The sequence below is a fragment of the Camellia sinensis genome, chromosome 2 (assembly GCF_055761805.1).
Source record: "Camellia sinensis isolate YWXY chromosome 2, ASM5576180v1, whole genome shotgun sequence".
NCBI lineage: Eukaryota > Viridiplantae > Streptophyta > Magnoliopsida > Ericales > Theaceae > Camellia > Camellia sinensis.
In genome coordinates this window covers 75540966-75564925 of record NC_138962.1, presented here as the reverse complement: position 1 = coordinate 75564925, position 23960 = coordinate 75540966, and the positions used below count along the sequence as shown (strand labels likewise).

At 36.2% G+C, this 23960-nt stretch overlaps 1 protein-coding gene across 10 annotated transcripts; it reads left to right on the top strand.

Annotated features, from left to right (window-relative positions):
- Positions 1-2421: 2421 nt before the first annotated feature.
- LOC114305529 (Ppx-GppA phosphatase) lies at positions 2422-23656 on the top strand. Of its 10 annotated transcripts, XR_014361134.1 has the most exons (11): positions 2432-3854; positions 3940-4113; positions 7741-7782; positions 7900-7980; positions 8091-8210; positions 12544-12648; positions 12735-12829; positions 13135-13270; positions 14073-14443; positions 21642-21703; positions 21735-23400. XR_014361134.1 is itself a non-coding variant. In XM_028250633.2 (7 exons), exons 1-7 carry the CDS (start codon positions 2751-2753, stop codon positions 12792-12794), a joined length of 1686 nt encoding a protein of 561 aa, XP_028106434.2. In that variant the 5' UTR covers positions 2432-2750; the 3' UTR covers positions 12795-13013. The 10 variants fall into 10 exon arrangements, 3 of the variants coding, with proteins under 3 accessions (XP_028106436.2, XP_028106434.2, XP_082770990.1); XR_003644402.2 differs by lacking the exon at positions 21642-21703 and having other exon boundaries at positions 13186-13270; positions 23366-23656; XR_003644404.2 differs by lacking the exon at positions 21642-21703 and having other exon boundaries at positions 13186-13270; positions 14067-14443; positions 23366-23656.
- The last annotated feature ends 304 nt before the right edge of the window (positions 23657-23960 follow it).

Genomic DNA, 23960 nt, shown 5'->3' with positions numbered 1-23960 from the left:
AGCAACAAAATATTCCAAAAAAAAGCAAATCCTAAATACACACTGCTAGCGTTAAATTTATAAAATTATATAAAAATTCTTATCATATACAAAGTAATTTGTTTTCTTTTTTAGGTGAGAGACAAGATTCTGTTAATAGGAAATTACAAATCCATACGTATATATTTTGGGATTGGAAAATGGGGGAGACCCCAGCACCCCAGTGGGTGTTGATTGGTCAAAAAATTATTATTATTATTATTATTATTATTATTATTATTATTATTTTCCTTCTCTTTTTATTCTCCACGTGTATGTAGGGGTGGTATGAGTCAGCCCCTACTGGGGGTCTGCAGCAGTGCTCTTTGGGATTGGATTGTTTTTAGTCCTTTATCGGACTAGACAGTTAGTCCAGCCCATTATCGATTTTTTATTCTCGTTTTGATAAACTAAATTGTTCATATTTTATGATTCATCAAATGCATTTTTTTTGTAAAAAAAATAAATCGATCGGATAATGAAAAACACATATTCAGATTAATTTTGTATGAATTATTTATTTTCTCACAGTCTATATCTAAACACATAATTGTCATTATCCGATCGACTTAATTTTTTACAAAATAATATATTCGATGAGTTCTAAAATATGAATAATTTAAGTTATCAAAAGAAATAAGATTAAAAAAAAAGGATAAATTACACTAACACCCCCTGAGGTTTGTTCTGATGACATTAGTACCCTTGACCTTTTGGAAATTACATTATCTTCCTTGAAGTTTAAAGTTTCATTGCAAATTCTCCTTTTAGTTAGTTGACTGTTAAGTCAACCAACAGATTTTACTAATGTCAGTAGTTTAATTTTTTTTAAATAGTAATTTTGCCCTCACTGTATTTCTCTTCTATTCCTCAGGGGTAAATTACATTGATACCCTCTGATGTTTGCAACTAATACAACTTCTCCCCTCATATTTTAGAAATTACAACCCCCTTCCCAAGGTTTAAAATAGCAAATTGCCCCCTTGGTTAGTTGCTTGTTAAGTCAACCCACAATGTTTGCTTATGTCAGCAATAATTCTTTTTAAAGTACCATATTTATCCTTGATTTTTTATCCATTATTTTCATTCATTCCTTCTACATCACTTTGTATTACATAAACCAATCACAACCTTACAATGCTTTAATTATCTTGCTTTAACAATAACAACTATTTAACAATCCCTAAAAAAGAAAGAAAAATCTAAAATATTGTACCCCACCCAACATTGACTTGACATGCATTCAAAAATAAAAAATTCTATAGTCTGATAAATGGAATCAGGAAAAAAAAATCAAGAATATCAAATCATACCATCGCCACCATCACTACCATGCTACCACCACCATTACTGTCATGCCATCGCTACCACTATCACCACCACTATCGCCGCCGCCGCCGCCGCCATCACCACCACCATTACTATACCATCACTTCCATCACTATTGTCATTATTGTCATAAACACCATGATCATTTTACTATCACTACCATTTCTATCTCCACCACCACTATGCCACCGCCACCGCTACTACTATTGCCATCATCACAATATAAAAATTAAAATGTACAATTTGAAAAAAATAAATTTCAAATTTGATCTAATATATATCAAACAACTTATTTTTATTTAGCACTTAAATTTTTATCAAGCAGTTTTTAGTTTAACAAATTAAGCATTCAGTTTTCAATACTTAATTTTCGGTCTTTAATTTTCAGTTTTCAGTATCAAACACCACTCAAGTGTTGTGAGCCCATACTTTAAATAAGGCCTAGTTTGGAAAAACTAAATAAGTGCACTTTTTGACTTTTTATGAAATATGAGTTGGGTTTGGGTTGGGTTTGAAGTGATGTGTTAGAGAAGTGATGTGACTTAAATAAGATGATGTGACTTAAATAGGATAGTGACTTTTTGACTTTTTATCTTTTTTCAATCATGTCAAACTTGGCCTAAATCTAGACCACTGATATTAAATTTAGCATTTTTTTTTTCTTTGTGGGATTACAGAGGTGGGTCATCGATATAAACCCATAGTGTGACGGTGAGAGAGTCATTGTACCAGTAACATTGAGAGTAGAAAAGAAAAATGAAAGTGGAAGAGATGATATTAATTTCATAAATTAATATCTTTAGTGAAGGGTATTAATGTCATTACACTTTTTCCATTAGTTCTATTAAACAAACATTGACAGGGAGAGAAGTGTACTTTTTGAAATGTCAGGAAGATCTGTATTAAATTGAAACATCAGGGAGTGTCAATATAATTTAACCTTTAAATATATGTAAAGGTTAAAAATAAATGTGTCATTTTAATTTAAAAATTAACACTATTAAATAATTACAATGACAAAAGAATCAATATAATTTTTCAAATATAAAATATAAAGAAAACTATAATAAACATAAGTTTTTTTAACTAAAAAAAGGAAAACCTGGACCGGACAGCACCTCCCCCAATCGGATGAGGCGTCGGTTCGTTTCACAAACAACCATGATCTAAGGTACAAAATGGTTAACCTCCAATCAAACATGGCCAAAGAGTTGGTTTTGAGGAAGCCACTTCTAACAAGGATTGGAATTCCTCCATGTCAGTCGAGTAATCTTAGTCTATAACAGAGACCCATGAATCCACGATGACGATGAAAGCGTTAATTACAACTTAGCAGCAGCAGCAACAACAACGACGAAGCAAAGCTCAATCACCACCACCGCCACCACCACCACCACCAAGTAATGGCAACGAATCTCCCAACCACCGTCAATCCACCCTCCTCCTCCGCCTCCAACAACCTCTTCGCCGCCGCAGACATGGGCACCAACTCCTTCAAACTCCTCATCGTCCGCGCCGACCCCACCACCGGCCGCTTCCTCCAACTCGACCGCCTCAAACACCCCGTCGTCCTCGGCCGCGACACCCCTTCCTCCGCCATCTCCGCCGCCTCCATTCTCCGCGCCCTCGACTCCCTCCGCAAATTCCACCATCTACTCCTCTCCCACCACGTCTCCCCCTCCCGAACCCGCTTCGTTGCCACCTCCGCAATCCGAGACGCCTCGAACCAATCCCAATTCCTCCACACCATTCGCCAAACCCTAGGGTTCCATGTCGATGTCTTGTCCGGCGAAGAAGAGGCCCGATTAACCTATATCGGTGTTCTTCAATTTCTCCCTGTTTTCAATCAAAAAGTCCTCACCATCGATATCGGAGGTGGGTCGACTGAATTCGTGATTGGAAAAGAAGGGGATGTTATTTTGGCAACTTCGTTGAAGCTGGGGCATGTAATTCTAACTGAGGAATTCGTGAAGATGAATGAAATCGATAGAATGAGAGATCACATTCGAAGTTTGATTCGACAATCTGGGTTGATTGAGAAGGTTTGTGAACATGGTTTTGAACTTGTTATCGGTTCTTCCGGTACCATTCGTGCAATTGAAAAGGCAGTTTTTCATCGATATGGCCAGGGTTTGGATAATGTGGGGCTAATTGATGGGTATAAGCGAGATTGGAGGTTTAGCAGAGGAGAATTGGGTGATCTTGTTGGGAAGTTGTGTGGAATGGAAGAGAAGTTTGAGAGAGATGGGTTTTTCAAGAGGCGGTCGGAGTTTATCGTGGCAGGTGCAGTGTTATTGGAAGAGATATTTGGGATGTTTGGCATTGAGGAGATGGAGGTTTCTGGGTATTCATTAGGGGAGGGTGTGGTTGCTGAACAACTAGCTGGTGTATTTGATGACTATCATTTAAATGCAAATGCTCGATGGCGATCTGTAGTGCGCCTTGCGACCAGGTTTAACAACAACAACAAGATGAAATTTGCTGCATTATGTGCTGGCATTGCAAAGGTATCAGGTGATTTGAACTCATGTGAACATATTTAACAGTGAAACACTTGGTCTCATGTTTTGTCTTACTAAGTTGTATTAACAGGAAATGTTTGAAGGTATAAGTAAATGGAATGAACTTGGTGATAGTGGAAACAAACTTGCAGACTCCTTAGTTGACAAGGATCTTGAATATCTTGAAGCTGCTTGCTTACTTCACAATATTGGACTCTTTAATGGAAAGAAGGGTTACCATAAACAGTCTTACCATATCATCATGGTACGTGTTTCAACATTAAAATATGCATGACAGTGTGGTCAAGGGAATTATTCAGCATCAGAGATATCTTGAAGTTTTGAGTTGACAATGTATTGCAAAGAAAATAAAGGAATCCAGTGATAACAAGAAACCTATCCAAGAACTTTTTTATTCTTGAAAAATCTTAAAGAAAGAATCAATAGATGTTACTCTATATGGAGAGAGCATATTCCTTAGCTGGAGTAGTTGCTGGAGGGATGGGAGTTATTAGCAATGTTTCTGATATGGCAACTCTTAAATATGTTGACATATTCTAATTGAACACTATTAAATCAGTTGAAGGAAATTAATGAAAAATAAAATATGATGTTATTCTTTTTAACTCTCCAAAGCCCCCCGCGTAAATTGTTAGTGTTGTGCCCTAAAAGCCAATCTAGCAAATGGGGTTGGGATATATATCTATATCTATCTATATATTTTTGTAAAACAATTGTATCATTTAATTATTTAGTTAATAATAAAGGACATTTTATATTCTTAAATGTTTTTAGTTATAGGATCATTAATTGGGCATTAATACAATAAAACTAGAATATGTTATGTTGGCTTAATTGCAAAAGTGATTAGTCACCGGTACAGAGACACTAAAGCAAACGTGTCGGTGTTTATTAGCAAACAACTTGCATTGAGCATGGCCACTTATAAATAAATTAAGGCCTTGTTTGTTATAACCTAAAAAAGTCAAAAAGTTAAAAAGTCACTATCCTATTTAAGTCACATCATCTTATTTAAGTTATATCATCTCTCTACCACATCACTTCGAACCCAATCCATTCTCAATCCATATTTTATAAAAAGTCAAAAAGTGCACTTATTTAGATCATTCCAAACCACCCCTAAATATATATATATGGCATTTTACTTACTTGTCAAATAGACATTTATGAGTTATAGTTGTGTAATAAGAAACACAAACACTTCTAAGAAGGTAGTGTGTCATGTCAAACACCGATACGACACTCATTGGACATTTCTTGACACTTATTGGACACACATCCAAATATGTCTTATTATTTTTTAAAATTTTCTAAATTCGGATATGTTTTAGACATTTGGAAATCACGTGTCTATTGCTTAAATACACGTGACAGACAATATGAGTTTAAATAAAATAAATTGGAATCCAATGATAAAAGAAAACAATGAAATTTATACCTATTCTTCTCTTTTAGACTTTAGAAATTAGTGTTAATATTGTATTTTGTTATTATCTTTGAATTAAATATTCATATAAATTATATATAATAATGGGAAAATAACAATTTAGTGGTAAGTTCAAAAAATAATCTCAGTTTGATGGAAAAGTTTTGAGTTTATTTTTTAATGTTGCAAATTTGTCACTAATATGAAAATTTTTTTCATATTTTCCACTTAAATGATCTTTTTCCTATAATAATTACTTATCCTCATAGTTGTTAAATCGTGAATCGAAATGGCCTTATATCAAATCGTGAATTGTAAAGATTTAGTCACTTTTTCTAAATTACTTAGAAAAATATATATACACACTTGAATGTTAAATATATCTTATAAATATAAAATATTTAAACTTAAATTAATGAAAATGTAATTTTGAATGATGATCACGTGGTCTAATAAGTAAGAAGTTAACACAAGTTCTTACATAAGATCGCCATCTTATCTTTTCTCTTTTTTAGATATTGTTTATCAACCATTCTTAATAAAGAAAGTAAACAAAGATAAACTCTCAATTTTCACGTAACAATAACTTATCAATGATGCTGATATATTTCATAAGCATACATTCCTTTATAAGTAACAATGACCCAATAATAAAGAACTTGTAGAATCATTAGATTTAATTGACTTCACCCATGTAATATTGAAGTATATTTATTTCAATAAAATAGTAATAGATAATTCGTAACACTAGTTATTTTAACCTTAAAAATCTTTAGAATATATGTTGTGATCTTCTTTAAGAGAAAAAAAATGAGAAGAAAATGTTAAAAATATATTAGGTCTGACTGAATCTGATTGGATCTTATTAAAAACTTATTGATTTTCAAAATAACAACAAATCATATATGTATATATATATTAGTTGTTTTCGTTCTAAACACTATTAGAAGTTGTATTATGTCATTTTAATTAAAAAAATGAATTGAAATATGTCGGACATGATAGTTTTAAGAATTGCATGAATCATAAAAAGTGAATCGATTGTGAATTGTGTGATTCACTAGAAATTCACTTCCACAATAAATTCACCTATAGATCCGTGTCGATTATCACAACGGCTGGAGAGATTGGAGCGGATGTGGTCTATAGAATTAAGGCGGGGTAGCTTAAGTAGAGGAGTGCGTTTGAGGTATTGTGTGATAAACGACCCACTAGACTAAAAAGAAAATTCTATAGAATGGCTATTAGACCAACGATATTGTATAAGACGGAATGTTGGGCAATTAAGAAACAATAGTGTTGGTGAGATGAGGATGCTAAGGTGGATGTGTGGCAAAACTAAAAAAGACAGAATTAGGAATGAGTTTATTCGTGAATGGGTAGGAGTAGTATCGATAGAAAATAAGTTGAGAGAGAATAGATTGTGATGGTTTGGTCATATACAATGGGAGACCAACAGAGGCAATAATGAAGAGATGCGATACAGTGACGGTAGATGGAAGTATTAGAGGAAGTGGTAGACCTAAATTAACGTGGGTTAGTGTAGTAAATAGAGATATAAATCTCTTTAATTTGACTAACCAAATGGCCGTTGATAGAGTCGAGGGGAGAAGAAAGATTCATATAGGCGACCCCATTTGATGAGACTTAAGGTTTGGTTTGGTTGCCCACCTGTCGTGTCTTACATTTTTTGAAATTTTTTGTATCAGCATGATTGTGTCTTGTCATGCATTTGCATCTGTGTTTCTTAGGTTATGCATGTAATCCTTGAGAGTATCACGATTATTCTGTGTTTGCGGAACTAAGGTTTACTTATAATTTGTGTTTATGTTTTAACTATGAAATATGATCTCATTAATTGGGCCTAGTGATATGTGCACGGAGACAAGTGAATGTTCAATTACGGATTTATCACAATCACACTCTAGTAAAGAGAAAATATTTTATGTGATCTTCTATGATATCACTCAAGGAAGATCTTGACTAGGGCAGGGTAATAATTGGAAAGGAGTCTGTAATTTCACCACCTAAGTCATATCAGTTAGATTGAGCACATATGTTTGCACTAGGGGTTTGATAGTTTTTCATGCCCAATTGACTTAATCAGGACATTGGATGATGAAATGATTAAATTGCATGGTAACTGCTAACTGAAGGGTTTTCTTTGTGTATTCATATAATTTAGGATAGTTGCGATATACTGTTACTGTTAGGTGTCAATCATAATTTATGGACCCCATTGGAATAGTTTCATGGTTTAATTGGAAGGAGTTCTACTTCTGCTGTGCATATGATTCCTTTAAAAAACTAACACTCAATAAATATGTATTGAGAATCATGTCAATGACTATGGAACTTATTCATCCTCCATTACTCAAAGAACTCTTATTTTCATGTTTTTCGTTGTAATTTTTGCTCCTGACAACCTTGATATTTTTGCGACAGAATGGTGATCAACTTCATGGTTATGATTCTGAGGAGGTTAAGGTAAATTGTTGCTGTAATGGTGTACCTTTTTCCATACAATGATTTCTTTTTGAGTAACCATGAAAATTCTTAGAGTTAGCATTGTATTGATACTGATGGCCTGTCATTAGTTTTCAGATAATCGCCCTACTTGCTAGACATCACAGAAAGAAATTTCCAAAATTGGATCATCATTCTCTTCAGGGATTCACCAAAGAGGTATATACTACTGTATCTCCTGGAAAGCATAGACATCTACTCAAGTAGTACATAGAAAAATAAACTACTTTATGTTTGTTTATAACAACATACGGTATTGATAATTTCAGGTAAAGCAGAAATTCAGAATCCTTTGTGCAATCATACGCGTATCTGTTCTATTACAGGAGTACATGTCCATCAACATTCAAGATATGGAGTTTTCACATTCTCATGAAGGTTTCAAACTGGTAGATTTCTATCTAGTTGTAGATGAATACTCAAATCAACTTTTTCTTCTGGTAATGTTTGTAAGTTAACTATTTGATGAATCTTTTGCAAGTATGATTTTTAGGTCTCGCTTACCACAATAGAAAGCACAAGTGACAAAAATTGCCAATTGCATTCAACTTTTATTTGGTCTAACTTTATTAAATTTTTTTTATTCTCCAAAACTATTGCCTTCTACTTTATGGTGAGATGTTTAGTACAACTAATGGTTCCCAAACCTTTTTTTCATCATAAAATTTAGTGGAAAAATCTAACCTTCCAAAGACAAAAGGAAAAGTGAGCCTGTATATTATGCTTCATTTCATAGTTCTTGTTCCTTAGAATAAGGAAAAGGTTTATTTCACCAGAAAGGGGCTTATTTACCCAACATCTTGGTCAATTTTCCTTAGTTGCATGAATTTACTAGGGGTGACTTGCCTACTACTGGAGTGACGCTTTTGCTCTAGAACTGCAATTTTGCAGTTGAGAGCAAGAATTGAGTTAGAACCTCACTCATCAAGATATAATTGTTGTTCAACTGGTACAAGACCTGAAACATATGAATCCTAGAGGAACGAAAGAAAAATTACCAAGACAAAGTAAAATTTGTAAAGAACATATATAGTTTGTGGTAAAAAAAAGGATAAAAGTTATCAATCTACATCAGAATGAAAAACGAATTGAAATAGGAACCGGACAAGAACATATGCTAGACAATACAATGAAAATTTACTATGCTTTTGTTAAACAGTTTAGTAGTCTAGTGTGTACCATATATATACATTTGAAATATATATATTACCAAAAAAAAAAAAGATACAAAACTTACAATATATTTATATATAAAATCATAAATGCTTCCCTAGGTGCTCCCAACCTTAGATTGTTCTATGGTGCCCTCACTCTTCCGCTCCCTCTTTGTGCAACTAAGCAATTTTCTCTAAATAATGGACATGTTACAATCTTTTCAATCTTCTATCAAGATTTCCAAATATTATTTGGGTTGTCATTAATAAAGGAAGCATATGTTGGAGTGGCTAATTGTTTCTCAAATATTGACCACAGCTTCAAGAGAAGTCCCCTCTCTTTTTCCCCAAAGGAAGAGACAAAAGATTTTTTTTATTTGGTTTGTAGTTATAGTGAACTACTTAAATGTTTGGTTTCCAATGAGAGGGTTACATATCTTGCATATCATGGTATTCTTTAACCACCAAGTAAGAGACCGTGTTTTGATGGCTATAATATCTTTGTCCGTGAGGTAGTTTTTGGAACATGCTCATCTTGCAATGACGGCATCAATAGAAAGCATTTGAGCTAGACACTGTTAAATAGTTTGATATATGGGCCCATTTCCTAACAACTTAAGCTTTTGAGTTATGAAGCACGTACAACTCTTTGGAGGTCATGTATAGGTTTCTGGCACGTGACGAGTTATGAAGCATGTACAACTCTTTGGAGGTCACGTACAGTTTCCGACACGTGACAGACACGGACATGCTCAAGCTGAGGACACTTTGGGGACACGTTAAGGACACGCTGAGGACTATTTTGTTCAAAAAAAATTAAAATTTTTAATTTTTTTTTTACTAAAATAGCATACCTAGGACCATCTCCAATGGTTCATCAAATAGATCATCAAATTTAAATTTGATGAAAAAGCTTGCTTTTTGCTGCTCTAACCATTCATCAAATAGATCATTAAATCCAGGATTTCTCAAATCTTTCATCAAACTGAGGACGGATGTGCCTTTTATCAAATCACTATTCATTGCCGTTGGATTTTCACCACCGAATACTCACCTCAAGGCAAAAATTTGTGAAAAATTTGCATTGGTCGGTCGACCGACCAGACATCCACCTAGTCGACCGGTGGTTTGATGAAGCTCTGTTGGAGCACTTGATATTAAAGGAAGCTTTTATTCAAATTTTTACTCCAATTTGGTGAAAAAAATATGAATCATTGGAGATACCTTAAGGTTGATAAATTTGATAAAATTAAAATATTTGACATAAAATATATTAAATATTTAAAAATATGACATAATAAATATATATAATTATATATTTTGCACGTGTCCCTAACGTGTCGTGTCTTGCATTTTTGAAAATTTGCATGTCTGCATGTATATGTCGTGTCACGTGTCCATACTTCTTAGCTTTTGGGACAATTGATGACTTAACATGTTATCAAAGCTCAAGTTGTGAGAAACCTTGGGTTCAAGCCTGGTAATTGGCATTTGATATTTTTGGTTCCCGTATGGTTTCTTTTTTTTTGTTTGGTTGTCTGCTTCTCTTTTAGTTTGGTTCTATATGTTTGTCTCTCCACATGCAAGACAAGGTTGCACGTGAGGGAGGGTGTTGAATAGTTTGATATACATTGTTGGGCCATTTTCTAACTCCTTAAGCTTTTTTGAGAATTGGTGACTTGACTGACACTTATGATTCATCGGCAACTAAAGATTTCAAAACCCACCATGTGATGTAAAAAAAGAAGCAAAAAACAAAACAAACAAAAGAATAAATATGTAAATTTTAGTGAATACTGTTGAAGTTTATAAAGTTGTATTTTACATCATTTGGCTTCAAATTTTATCAATCAAAGTGAACCTGGAATTTATTCATTTTAAGAATTAAGAGATATCCTGAAGTGTGGTGGTTTAGGGTCTTGTTATTGGACATGGGCTGTAGTTATGGTTTATGGGTCTTATAATTATATTGATTGATCTTGTGGCCCTTGCTATATTCTTAGGACTTAAAATGTAAAAGTTTCCAATTCCATTGTCCTGTCTACAGTATATGTAGTTAAAGTTTAGTAATCCATACATATCAATGTGGGCACTGGGCATGCATTTCATTTGACTGAGTTTGGAGAACTTGAGACAGTGTTCATGTAATTAAGCTTAACCCCTTGTATAATCTTCTTTATCTTTTCTTGTTCATTAAGCTGCAACCAGACCTAAATGATGTTTTCCAACCTTGAACTCCTCCTACCTTGATGACCCCCCAATCTTTCCCTCCGCCAACTCAAAGCAGCAAAAATATCTGACTTACCATTTGCTGCCCTATAAAAAGGCTTCTCAACAAACTAGATTTGTCCTTAATTCCATTACCATATCCATAGGCTACCAAGACCTAAGCTAAACCATTTCTTGGCTTTTAGCTTTACGCTCGAAACTCTATGGTTACTTATGACCTATATCTCCAGCACTTATTTTCTGAAAATTCAGCAACTTGTCACTTTTAAACTTGAGTAACTCTATCCTCTTTCCAACTACAAACCCTTCAATTTTTTTTTTTCTTTTTTAACTGGAAGTCTTTCTCTGATTGTGTCCCATCATAAAGCCACTTGTGTGTTGCACAATGCTAAGTTTTGTAATGTTGCCTTACATTAGCCTTTCTATTCTAAACTAACAGGAGGAAGCTAGAGAGGTTTGGATGGTAGGATTATTTTAGTGCTATTTTTTGGAGGAATGTAATTGGAAGAGGCAGAGCAATGTCAAGCTTGCAGTGATTTCTTTGGACATTAATGGGTTGGTTGGAGATATGGGCTGGTGCAAATCTCAAACCCCCAGGACATGTGTGAAAGGAACATAAGGAGTGAGAAACTGGAGAAGTGAACTGCGATAGCCAGGGCCCTATAGAATTAACTGTGCCCCATTCTGTTGGCTGCTGGCATTGCATTACATAAGTAACGTCTCTAGGAGAACAATTAAAGCGACCTTAGTCTATGGTATTACACTCCCCTTGGATTTCATCTGTTTCTATATAATGTAAAATTAGAGAAAGTGTTATAAGTATCAAATGAGGTGTGTGCTATGGAGTACATAGTCTGTTGGTATGCTATTGAGGAATGTGTTGCAACTAGCCAGCCTACTTTCTGGAATGACTTCTCATTAAAAATAATAATATTAATTTTTTTAAATTGCAAAATTGTGGAATTTGAGTTTAAATTTATCGCAACTATTTCTTATATTAAAAGTGAAGGCCATGATTCACTAATGGTTTTCTATGTTTTGAACCCTACAATGGAGATAAAAAGATTATTCTAGAGGTGGGAGAATTTTTTTTTTGTTTGGAGTTTATTGTCTGCATGCCCTGTACTCCAACTTTGTGTGATGATTAATTGCATGAAATGGTAGCTGATCACAGTAAAATACTTTTTCATTCGTCATTTATCTTTTTTTTGGATAAATTACTCATTCATCAGTCATTGCTTATCATAAAAAGTTAATTATTGAGAGACTCCCTAAGGTGAATAAGTTAACAAGATTTAGTTGTCTCTTCTTGTTGCATTGACCTGAATGTTGGTTGCAGGTCCTCAGTCAAACAAGAGACCAGCCTTTAGTGCCTGGTAATGCCAAACCTTTAGCAAAGGATTTTGATGCAGAATTAACAAACGAGTTGGAACATTTTAGGGTGGTAATGCTTTTAACATGATGTTTATTGATGTGCAAGAAATTGCAAATATTTGTTATTGAAACCAATAATCGATTCTTTGTCTTCAGGTATTTCAGCAGAAGTTGATTCTTGTTCCTTCAAGCTCTTCAGCGTCATCAGAGAGATGATCTTTTTGCAGAAGATTCAACAATACCATTAATCTGTAACTTATATTATTTTTAAATTTAATTTGGGTCCGTCAGGGGTTCCATGCTATATCACCTTAGATATGATATGGATGGGGTATATGGGACCTGTCGTTCTTTGTATAAGGAAACCTTATGACCAATTTTATACGGTTTACCCATGTTGTACTATATTTTAAAGGATAACATTTTGATCATCTACAAGTCCATGCTGGCATAAATGACTAGTTTGCATTATGAAAAATATAGTTAGTTTTAGATTCATGATTAGAACTCTCTCTCTCTCTCTCTCTCTCTCTCTCTCTCTCAAATTTTGCTGCAGGGAAGCTGCATTTGCTCAAATCGAATGACCAATTCCATAAATCCTTGGCAGAGAATCTGGAGAATGAAGAAAAAGAATCTGGATTGGGCCCTGCCTTGCTTGAAGAATAAGACATCATAGATCAAATTGTCAGCGGGTGAGTATGATGCATCATCTAAATTCTAATGTATGAAGAGGAACAGGTCATTCTTAAAGATTAGAGCACGGAACAAGAACCCACAAGCCATAGAAATTTTTAATGGAGTGCAATTTTTTATTTGAACCTGGCATGCTGCAGAGGGAGATGGTTTGGATTAATTTCTTCATTGATTATTGATCTGATAATACATGTTTGAAAATTATAGTAATTATAAATTGATAAGGTAGAGGAGAGAAATGAGATGTTAAAATTATTTTTGACATTATATTCAAGTTTGAGAATGTTATCATAACTCCAGAATCCAGATGATTTGAATAATATAACTGACAAATAAAGCACAAGATATTTAGAAACTGAATATAATTTGATGTTAATCAAAGCTTGCTGATTTGCAACCCTGCTCCGACTGCCAGCATGGAATGAAGAGGCACATGATATGAAAATTGCCTCATTGCTTGAAAGAAAACCTAGTTTAGAAGCACACGCACCTTCATTTTACAATTCCAAAAAGTAAAGGGATGGAAAGTAGTGCTCGAACTGGCAGCATGATATGAAAATTGACCAAGTTTCTTTTTTGATGGTAACATTTTACTTTTTTGAGTTGAAAACTTAAGGAGCTGATACTCTTTATTGCCATTGGAACAAAAATGAATATTATTGTATTGCACTTTGTTCTATTTAGATTATGTAATTAATTAAATTTTGTTAGCATTCAGTTCCCAATGGTTCAGTTGATATTCTCAAAAAATAGTTCAGTTGATATTCTTTTCCATTTCTAATCATTTTGTTTCAGTTTCAGATTGCAGAAATATCCATTTAAGGTTATGTAGAAGTGCCTATAGCATAGTTGCAATTACATACCAGTCCATGTCTTAGAATGAAAAAAAGAAGGTTTTCAATGATGTGCTATATCTGTGGCTCAAGTACACCATTCAATTCCGAACTTGGAGGCTCTTTTGGCAGAACACCCACTGAACAATGGTGGTCCTTTGGAACACAACTCTGTTGACTGAATCATCAGGGACTGCTACACAAACATGCCATGCCCTGTTTTGATGTTCCAGCCAAATAAATGAAGGAAGACTAACATGATGGGGGTCACCTTTTGATTGAAATTTGGGGGGTCAAGGCAAAGATCTAGTGACCCAAGCTGGGAAAAATGAAGTGGAGGTATTTTTCTTTTATTTTTCTAATACATCATTCGAAGTTCCTACTTTATTGAGTCTCTTTTTGCTGCTTACTCATTTTCAACTTTGCTTTTGCAATTTCTCTCAAGGATTGCTCTTGTTTTCTGCAAGATTGGCATTCATCATTTGGATTCTTCTGTGCAGAGTTTTTATATTTAATTCTTTTTATGGAACAAATTGATTGCACACACTCGTGTTTTCCTTTTTTGTGCAATTGTTTGTTGAGCTTTGATTATATTTGGAATGGCATTATAAATTGGAATTCAGTGCCTGTGCTGAATTTCATAACATACATGATTACCTTTTAACCTTGGCACTCAAGTTTAATCCCTATTCATCATAAAGCACAAGAACAGTAAGAGTATGCTACGTCTCTTTACCTTCCAGGCCCATTTGAGTATGAAGAATATAGTCATCACAGTCTCTGGTATCCATAATTGCTGATGTAGGTCTCTTTCAAAGTCATATTTCGAAGTTGTCCTATTGTTCATCCTTCGGTAGCACATAGTTTGGACTTGAGGTGTACACCTACCTTCATTCAATTGAAGTGTATAATCAAACATCTTCAAATTCAAATGCATGTTCTTAGTAATATGGGCATTGCCAAACCGCTTTAGATAGTTTATAAAAAATGGCTGATTTATTTGATTTGCCCTAGTGGAGGGAGAATGGTGAGATGGTTAGTAGTGGACCCTCTAAGAGAGAGACGGCGATCAAGAAAGGAAGGAGTGAAGACATATTTTAGGCACTACAGGCGCCAATTGACAGCTTAGAACTTTAGGATTTGTTTCTAATTTTAATTGTCTCTCGTTTTCCTTAGTTTTCGTATTTGATTATGGAACGTGTATAAATGGGATTATGTAGGAATGAAACTTACCTTTGATTGAATGAATTACACGAACCCTAAAGTGGCCATGGTGTCATTTTGTCTCTTGATGCTACACCATTTGGTATTGGAGCCCAAAACGATCCATTGTTGTGTGGGAGTAACACTTTCACCATCTTTGATCTTGCTTGCCAACAACAGATCGCTTGCCGGAGCCCATTGAATGATCATCTATTTCGTCATTGAATTTGAGTCTTCTCTAGCCTATCGTCGTTGGCTGCCAACTTGGTAGCCATAGATCTCACTGTTGTTGCTGTTGCATTGTTTCAGAAGTTGTTCGTTGAGAGAGAGCGACAAATAGAGAAAAGGGTTGAAATACCCTGCACCGACCCAAACCCTTGACCCAGCCTTTGATCTGAGCCCTAGAACCAACTTGAAAACCTAATACTACCCAGCACCCATAACCTTGCTACAAACCTGTAACTTGAGCCTTTCCAAATTTCTAGTGAACCAGTCCACCAGCCTAAGCCAAAAACCAGCAAGCCCAAAGTCCCTTAAAACCAGCCCACCACCTACTTAACCCATAGTTCATTAACCCCAACTCCTAAGAAGCACGGACATTACTAAAAAGGTAATGTGTCATGACCGACACTGACAAGTCACTTGTTGAACACGTCCCAACACTTACATGAAAGCATTGCAAGTTTGAATGAAATAACTTGGAGTCCAATGATAAAATCAAAACAATGTAAATTATAGGGTAAACTACCAATAGGTTATAATAGTTGGACTCAACTCCCATCAAGTCCTAGTAAAATCGTTACTAAAAATAATTTTTTACGACAATTTTTTGCATGTCGCTAAAAATTGACAATTAACGATTTTTTTTTGTTACAATTTTTATAAATTGTCGCTAAAAATTACAATTAGTGACATTTTTCTGTAACATTTCAAACTGTCGCTGAAAGTTGAAAATTAGTGACATCTTTTTGTGATGATTTTTTTTAAATTGTCGCTAAAACTTATAATTAGTGACTTTTTTGTGATAATTTTCAAACTGTTTCTGAAAATTAATAATTAGTAACGTATTTTAATAATATTTGATGAAAAATGCTATTAATTATTATAGGGCCTATTGGACAATAAGTCCACCTACTAGGACCTTTACGTATGCCCCCCTAAATTATACCCATTCTCCTCTTTTACACTATCTTTGATTTAAATATTCATATATATGTTATATAATAATTATTTATCTTGGTATAAATATATAAAATTATATACTTTTTTTTTTTTGGATCAACGAAAGTCCGTCCTTTTTTTTTTAAATTTACATGTCGGCGTGTAAAAGTCGTTTTTGTGTTGTGTCACGTGTCTGTGTTTGTGCTTCTTAGCGTAGAATAGATTAGATTTGAACCTAGTCCAGCAACCATTTCAACTACTCTAAATGATAACCCCACACTCCAGCCCAAGCTTAAGTCCAAACCATAATCCCTAGCCATAAAAATATTTTAAAGTAAACTAGCATTGCAACAATTTTTTTGGGCAGCTTGGAATTGAAGCTTGAGTAATCAGCTTAGGGTTTGATAGGATATCATCCCCTATTTATATAGATGAAGATTAGGGTTTGTAACAATTACAAGATGAGACAAGTACAAGATAAGCCCTGAGGGCATAGAATAATTACAAACCAATAACGCAGATAATAATATAATATGCTAACACTCTCACTCAAGTTGGTGCGAAGATATCTCTCATGCCCAGCTTGCCTAATATGTCATGAAATGGTTTATTCCCAAACCCCTTGGTGAGAAAGTCAGCAAGTTGTTTACCAGACTGGACAAAAGGAGTACAAATGGTACCACTAGTGAGTTTCTCCTTAATGAAGTGGCAATCAACCTCAACATGTTTTGTCCTGTCATGTTGAACTGAATTGTGAGCGATGTTGATGGCAGCCTTATTATCACAGTATAACTGCATGGAGTCCGTCTGATCAATACTTAGATCACTCAACAATAACTTGATCCATAAAAGTTCACACACACCTTGTGCCATAACTCTAAACTCAGCTTCTGCACTTGACTTGGCAACCACATTCTGTTTCTTACTCCTCCAAGTAACTAGGTTGCCTCCAACAAAGGTGCAATACCCTGAAGTCGATCTCCTATCAATTACTGATCTAGCCCAGTCAGCATCTGTATAGGCTTCCACACGAAGATGATCATACTTTGAAAAATAAAGACCCTTACCAGGAGCAGACTTCAAGTACCATAAGATTCTCATGACAGCCTCAAAGTGAATCTGATGAGGAGCATGCATAAACTGACTAACCACACTGACAGCAACAACAATATCAGGACGGGAGTGAGATAGGTAAATGAGCTTACCCACTAATCGCTGATAGCTCCCCCTATCAACAGCTTCTCCTCCTTCATCATCTTCCAATTTCTAATTGGGTTCCAATGGAGTGGCACATGCCTTGCAGCTAAGCATCCCAGTTTTCTTCAACAGGTCAAACACATATTTTCTCTGTGAGTTAAATATCCCATCCTTAGAGCGAGCAACTTCAATTCCCAGAAAATACTTCAAGCTTCCCAAATCTTTGATTTCAAACTCACTAGCTAAATATTTATTCAACAGAGGTATTTCCCCACTATCATTGCCCGTAAGAACTATGTCATCTACATAAACAATAAGTGTTGTAGTTTTACCACGTGAGGAATGTTTCACAAATAATGTGTGATCTGCCTGACTCTGTTTGAAGCCATATTTAAACATAGTCTGAGTGAATCTCTCAAACCAAGCCCTTGGAGACTGTTTGAGACCATATAATGACTTCCGAAGCTTGCATACTTTGCCTTCTGTTTGATGATCCTCAAAACCAGGAGGAATGCCCATATATACCTCTTCTTCAAGGTCACCATGGAGAAAGGCATTCTTGACATCAAACTGATAAAGCGGCCAATCTAGATTAGCTGCTAGAGAGAGAAGTACTCTGACTGAATTCATCTTAGCCACGGGTGCGAAGGTCTCCTGATAATCAATGCCATATGTCTGAGTAAACCCTTTTGCCACAAGTCTTGCCCTGTAACGCTCAATAGACCCATCTGCTTTGTGTTTCACAGTATATACCCATTTACATCCCACAGGCCGTTTGCCCGTAGGTAACTTAGTCAATTCCCAAGTGCCATTCTTCCTAAGTGCTTTCATTTCCTCAATCATGGCTAGTTTCCACTAAGAGGTAGCAAAAGCATCTTGAAAATGGTTAGGAATGCTAACAGAGGAAATATTGGACACAAACGCTTTATCTGAGGATGACAATTGAGAGTAAGACACAAAATGTGAGATAGGATGTTGAGTACAAGATCTCACACCCTTCCTCTTGGCAATAGGAACATCAAGATCAATGGACTCAAGAGATTCAAAGTTACCTAGACTCTCATCAGAAGCAGGAGATGGCAGTGGAGCAGCAGAAGTGGTCCCTTGTATCCAGTTAACTTGTTGTCTGTCTATGTCCCGGACATAAATATGTCCGTCCTTATCCTTGGTGACATTGGGTTCTATAGTCCCAGTAGAAAAGGGTGGTGCAAGAACAACTGGTTCCACCATAGGAAGCACAGTAGAAGAGGGTGGTGCAAGAACAATTGGGTCCACCATAGGAAGCACAGGACTCACTTCACACCAAGGCTCCCCCGGAAATGAGGACGATGACACCGGAGAGGACAAAAAATAGGACTGGGACTCAAAAAAAGTAACATCCATGGACACAAACCACTTACGGGAAGAAGGGTGGTAACATTTATACCTCTTTTGAGTAGGAGAGTAACCAAGGAAAACACACTTGAGGGAGCGAGGGTCCAACTTACCACGAGAAGGAGAGTGATTATGAACAAAACAGACACAACCAAATATTTTGGGAGGAATAGAAAACAAGGGCTGGGAACCTAGGAGGACGTGAAGAGGAGCTTGTTTTTGCAAGACTTGGGTAGGGAGACGATTAATAAAATGGGCAGCGGTGAGAACAGCGTCGCCCCAATAGGGCCGAGGCACATTCATAGAAAAACACATGTACCGAGCCATGTCAAGAAGATGCCGATTCTTGCGTTCCGCCACCCTATTTTGTTGAGGGGTATTGGTGCAAGAGGTCTGATGGATAATGCCATGAGTAGAAAAATATTGTCCTAACCCAGAATCTATGTATTCCCCGCCATTATCAGAACGAAATAGTTTGACAGTGGCCCCAAACTGAGTACAAATCATCTTATGAAAATTGTGAAACACAGAGAAAACCTCACTCTTATCTTTCATGAGATACACCCAAGTAGCACGGGAAAAATCATCAATAAATGTAACAAACCATCGATGACCTTTCACAGACATAACACGAGAGAGACCCCAAACATCAGAATGTATTAATGAAAAAGGAACTAAACTTTTATTCAAACTGGGAGCAAAAGAAGCTTTGTGTTGTTTTCCAAATTGACAAGACTTACAAAGAAAGTCAGACACATGATGATTTGCGAAACCAGATGGAAATAAATGCTTAAGTAAATAAAAGGAAGGATGCCCAAGATGCCGATGCCACAGCCATAAATCAGCGGGGGTAGCAGAAGACGTGGTGGAAGAATAAGCAAGTTGGTTCGGTTGATCCAGGAAGTAGAGACTATTTTTTGCACTACCACTGCCAATCGTCCTCCTCGTGACAAGGTCCTGAAAAAAACAATGATCAGGAAAAAACGTCACACTACAATTCAAATCCTGGGTAAGACGACTCAAGGATAACAGATTAACAGAAAAATTAGGAACATGGAGAACAGAAGATAGATGTATGGTAGGAGTGACTTAGATTAAACCTTTTCCAGAAATGGAAGAAATAATACCATCTGCAATAACTTTGTCCTGACCTGAAGAGGGCTTATAGGCAGAAAAAAGATCAGAGGAGCCAGACATATGATCTGAGGCATCAGAATCAATAATCCAAGGCAAAGACTTATGACACAAGAAAACACAAGGAGAAAAGACTAAGTTACCTAAGCGGGCAAAGGATAAGGAAGCTGTACTGAGAGCAGTAGAAGACCGGCGGTCCAACAATTGGCGCAGAGCATCCTCAAGCTCAGAATCAGAAGCTTGGCCAACTGAGGCAAAATTAGAATCAAGTATATCAACGGCACTAGACTGATGAGCCCGGGAATAGGAACCACGTCCTCTAGACTGGCTTGACCGACCTCCTCTAGAACTAGACCTATCACCTCGACCCTCGGATAGAGTCCCATGAAGCTTCCAACACGTCTCACGGTATGCCGCGGTTTCTTACAATAATCACAGAATACAGACTCCTTAGTAGCAGAAGGAGGGATGGGAGTCAGGCTGACGCCATCTCGAGGAGTAGACAGTAATGCTGAGCGGTCAGTAGAGACAAGGGACATCATAGCAGATCGGCGACTCTCCTCATTCTGTACATAGGCAAATGCCTCCTGAAGTGAAGGAAGAGTGTCCATACCCAGAACTCGACCCCTAACTGGATCATACTCCACATTTAGGCCTGCCAGAAATTTAAAGACCCGTTCCTGTGCGATGAACTTCTTGTATCCGATAGAATCAGCCGGGCAAACATGCTTATAGTCTTGCGGGTGGTCAAGGCGTTTCCAGCCGTTGGTGAGGAAAGTGAAATACTGAAGAACAGTCTGCTCCCCCTGAAGTGAGCTCTCAATAGAGCGGCGTAACTCAAATGCCTGTGAGAAATTCCCTTTGCAGGAATAGGTGGCAGCCACAGCATCCCAAACATCCTGGGTAGTCTCCATAGACAGGTAGCCCTCACCAATGTCAGGAACCATCGAATGAATAAGCCAACCCATAATCAAAGAATTGGTAATCTCCCATTGGTCATAACCCGAGTCAGTGGTATTAGGTGCCTATATCCGGCCGTTAACATACCCCATCTTCCCTCTGTTTTTCAAAAATATAGTCAAACTTTGAGACCATGCTAGGTAGTTCTGACCATTAAATAGAGAGGTGGTGATTTTTAGACTAGGGTTAGGGTTCTCAGTCATGGTAATATGTATAATGGGACTCTCATTTCTCGGTGTTTGAGAAGTAGGGGACACACTGGTGGAATCTTCCATGGATACTATACTACCGAACCCGCAACAAAATTAGTGGCAATCACAAACCCGGAAGGTGGTGGTGAAAGAGGAGGCACAATGACCACTATAAAAGCATAACAAAATTAAGAAACCATTTTGTTTTTGTTTTTTTTGTTTTTTTTGTTTTTTTTTTTTTTTCTTTTTTGTTTTTTTTTTGTTTTTTTAGTTATTCATTTATATATGTATGGGTACGGTGTTTATGCACAACATAGGTATACCAAACAGAGATGAGAGTATACCAGAGCCAGAGAAGGAGATCGACGAACTGAGGAAGGTCGATGAGCTGAGGAGATCGATTGAGGAAGGCGGCTGAGTGACGAAGGCGACAGAGGAAGGCGGCTGAGTGATGAACGACTGAGAGACGACTGAGTGACGATCGACAGAGGAAGGCGAGGCAGAGACGACGGCAACTGAGTGATGAAGACGAAGCAGAGATCGACGATGAGAGACGGCTGAGTGACGATCGACAGAGGAAGGTGAAGCAAAGACGACGGCGACTGAGTGATAAAAACGAAGCAGAGATCGACGAGCTGCTGATCGACGCAGATGATCAACCTAGGTAAGTTTTCGAACCCTAGAGTGTCGTTGGTGCAAAGGTCGACCAACAAGGGTGAGCCGAAACCCTAGAGGTTCTGCTCTGATACCATGAAGCTTGAGTAATCAGCTTAGGGTTTGATAGGATATCATCCCCTATTTATATAGATGAAGATTAGGGTTTGTAACAATTACAAGATGAGACAAGTACAAGATAAGCCCAGAGGGCATAGAATAATTACAAACCAATAACTCAGATAATAATATAATATGCTAACAGAAATTTCTTCTCGTGGACCTTGCCCGTATCTTTGGAGCCTTAGAACATATTGGGTGCTCAAATTCATCTCGGAAAAAGGTACATATCATCTTCCAAAAACTAGATTAACTGTTATATCCGAATTTTAAGTCACTAAATTTGCAGAAAGATCCAGTTCATCCTTCTTTCCTTAGTTTATCTACTCGTGCGAGGGATGATGAGTGGAAGCACACCAGCATTCTAAGGCCCAGCCCAGGTTCATGGGCTTTGACTGTTCAACAGGCTGGCTCATCCTAGATTCCTAAAGCCCAGGCCCTACCTGCGGATTTAAATATTATGGACTTTAGTCCGGGTTCAAAATTTAGTAGGAAAAAAAAAGAGAACGAATTGTAATTCAAAAATTTGATGTGCATCACTATAATTAGAATTGCATATTGAATCATAAAAAAAATAAACTTTATTTATTGAAATGTCAAAATTATATCGAGTTTGATTATTTCATTAAGTTGCATCATTTCCTCAATGTCCTTCTACTTCTACTTCTACTTCTACTTCTACTCCTCCATGCTTATCTTGTTCGACACTTGGATTTGGTTGCTATAAAATATTAATGATTTATGAGTTAGATGTTTGTGTTTATGTGAATGTTGAATTAATTGTCTATGATAAAATATTCATATTTGTTAGGTACTTATGTTTTAAAAATATTTAATGATTCATTTTACTTATGTTGAACTTTAAATTATTTGCTTATATTAAATTATTTGTTTTTTATCGTCAACATGAGCCTCCCTACGATGAAGCTCGCACCTCACCTTGCACCTTGGCCCTAAGAAACCTTGTCGTTTCAGTGTCTATTGCCTTTAATAACGCTAAGTTGTAAAACAAAAAAGTAATAACAAATGGAGAATCAAGTTTTGGGGATGGGGAATCCATATTAATATTTATTTTGAAAATCTTATCACCTGATTACTTGTTAGACCTCTCAAGACAACTTCAATTGCTTCTAGGACAATTTGGTTTCTTAAATTATGAATGTGTTTGTCATGATTTTCTTGGTAGCCAATATAATTTCTTTGTTAATAGGTGCATTTTAATCTTCTTCTTGTTCGAAAACTCGTTGTCGTCTTTTGTTATGTGTAGTCACCCATTGTGGTTTAAAAAATATAGAAGAAAAAGTCTGTCAACCACCCCTCAACTAGCAGTGCTTCAGGACCAGTATATTTTTAGCTTTGAAGTTGGATATGAACAGGGCCTATGGTCGAATGGAATGGGATTCCATTGTGGCACTTCTGGAAGCTCCAGGGTTCAGTAAGTAGATCTCAATTATGAGTTGTATTACTTCATTGTAATATGTCATATTGCTTTATGGGGATTTGAAAGATGTGAGAAGCTTCGCACAAATGACATCGATTTACGCAGCTCCTTTTACCAGATTTCAACTGATATGTGGAAGATGGTTTGGAATTGAAATACTCAACCTAAAATAGTGCCTTTCATGTGGAAAGCATGCACGAATGCCTTTCCTACATCCAAAAATTTGTTTTAAGAGGAAATTATGGGCCATCTCATGATATTGTTATGCTAATGGGTTCATCAAATTTGCTTCAACAGATAATTTTTATGGTGTTCCATCCAAATAGTCATTCACTAGATTTGATAAATAGCTGCTCGAAGCTGTCTCAATGCCAAAAATCATCTGATATAGCTTTTGCCGGTATATTAGATTTTGATTTTT

Coding starts and splice junctions, on each gene's coding strand:
- LOC114305529 (XM_028250633.2), top strand. CDS start 2,751: ATGGCAACGAATCTCCCAACCACCGTCAATCCACCCTCCTCCTCCGCC. Junction 4,114..7,740: donor AGTCTTACCATATCATCATG/GTACGTGTTTCA, acceptor TTTTTGCGACAG/AATGGTGATCAACTTCATGG. Junction 8,211..12,543: donor CTCATGAAGGTTTCAAACTG/GTAGATTTCTAT, acceptor TGTTGGTTGCAG/GTCCTCAGTCAAACAAGAGA.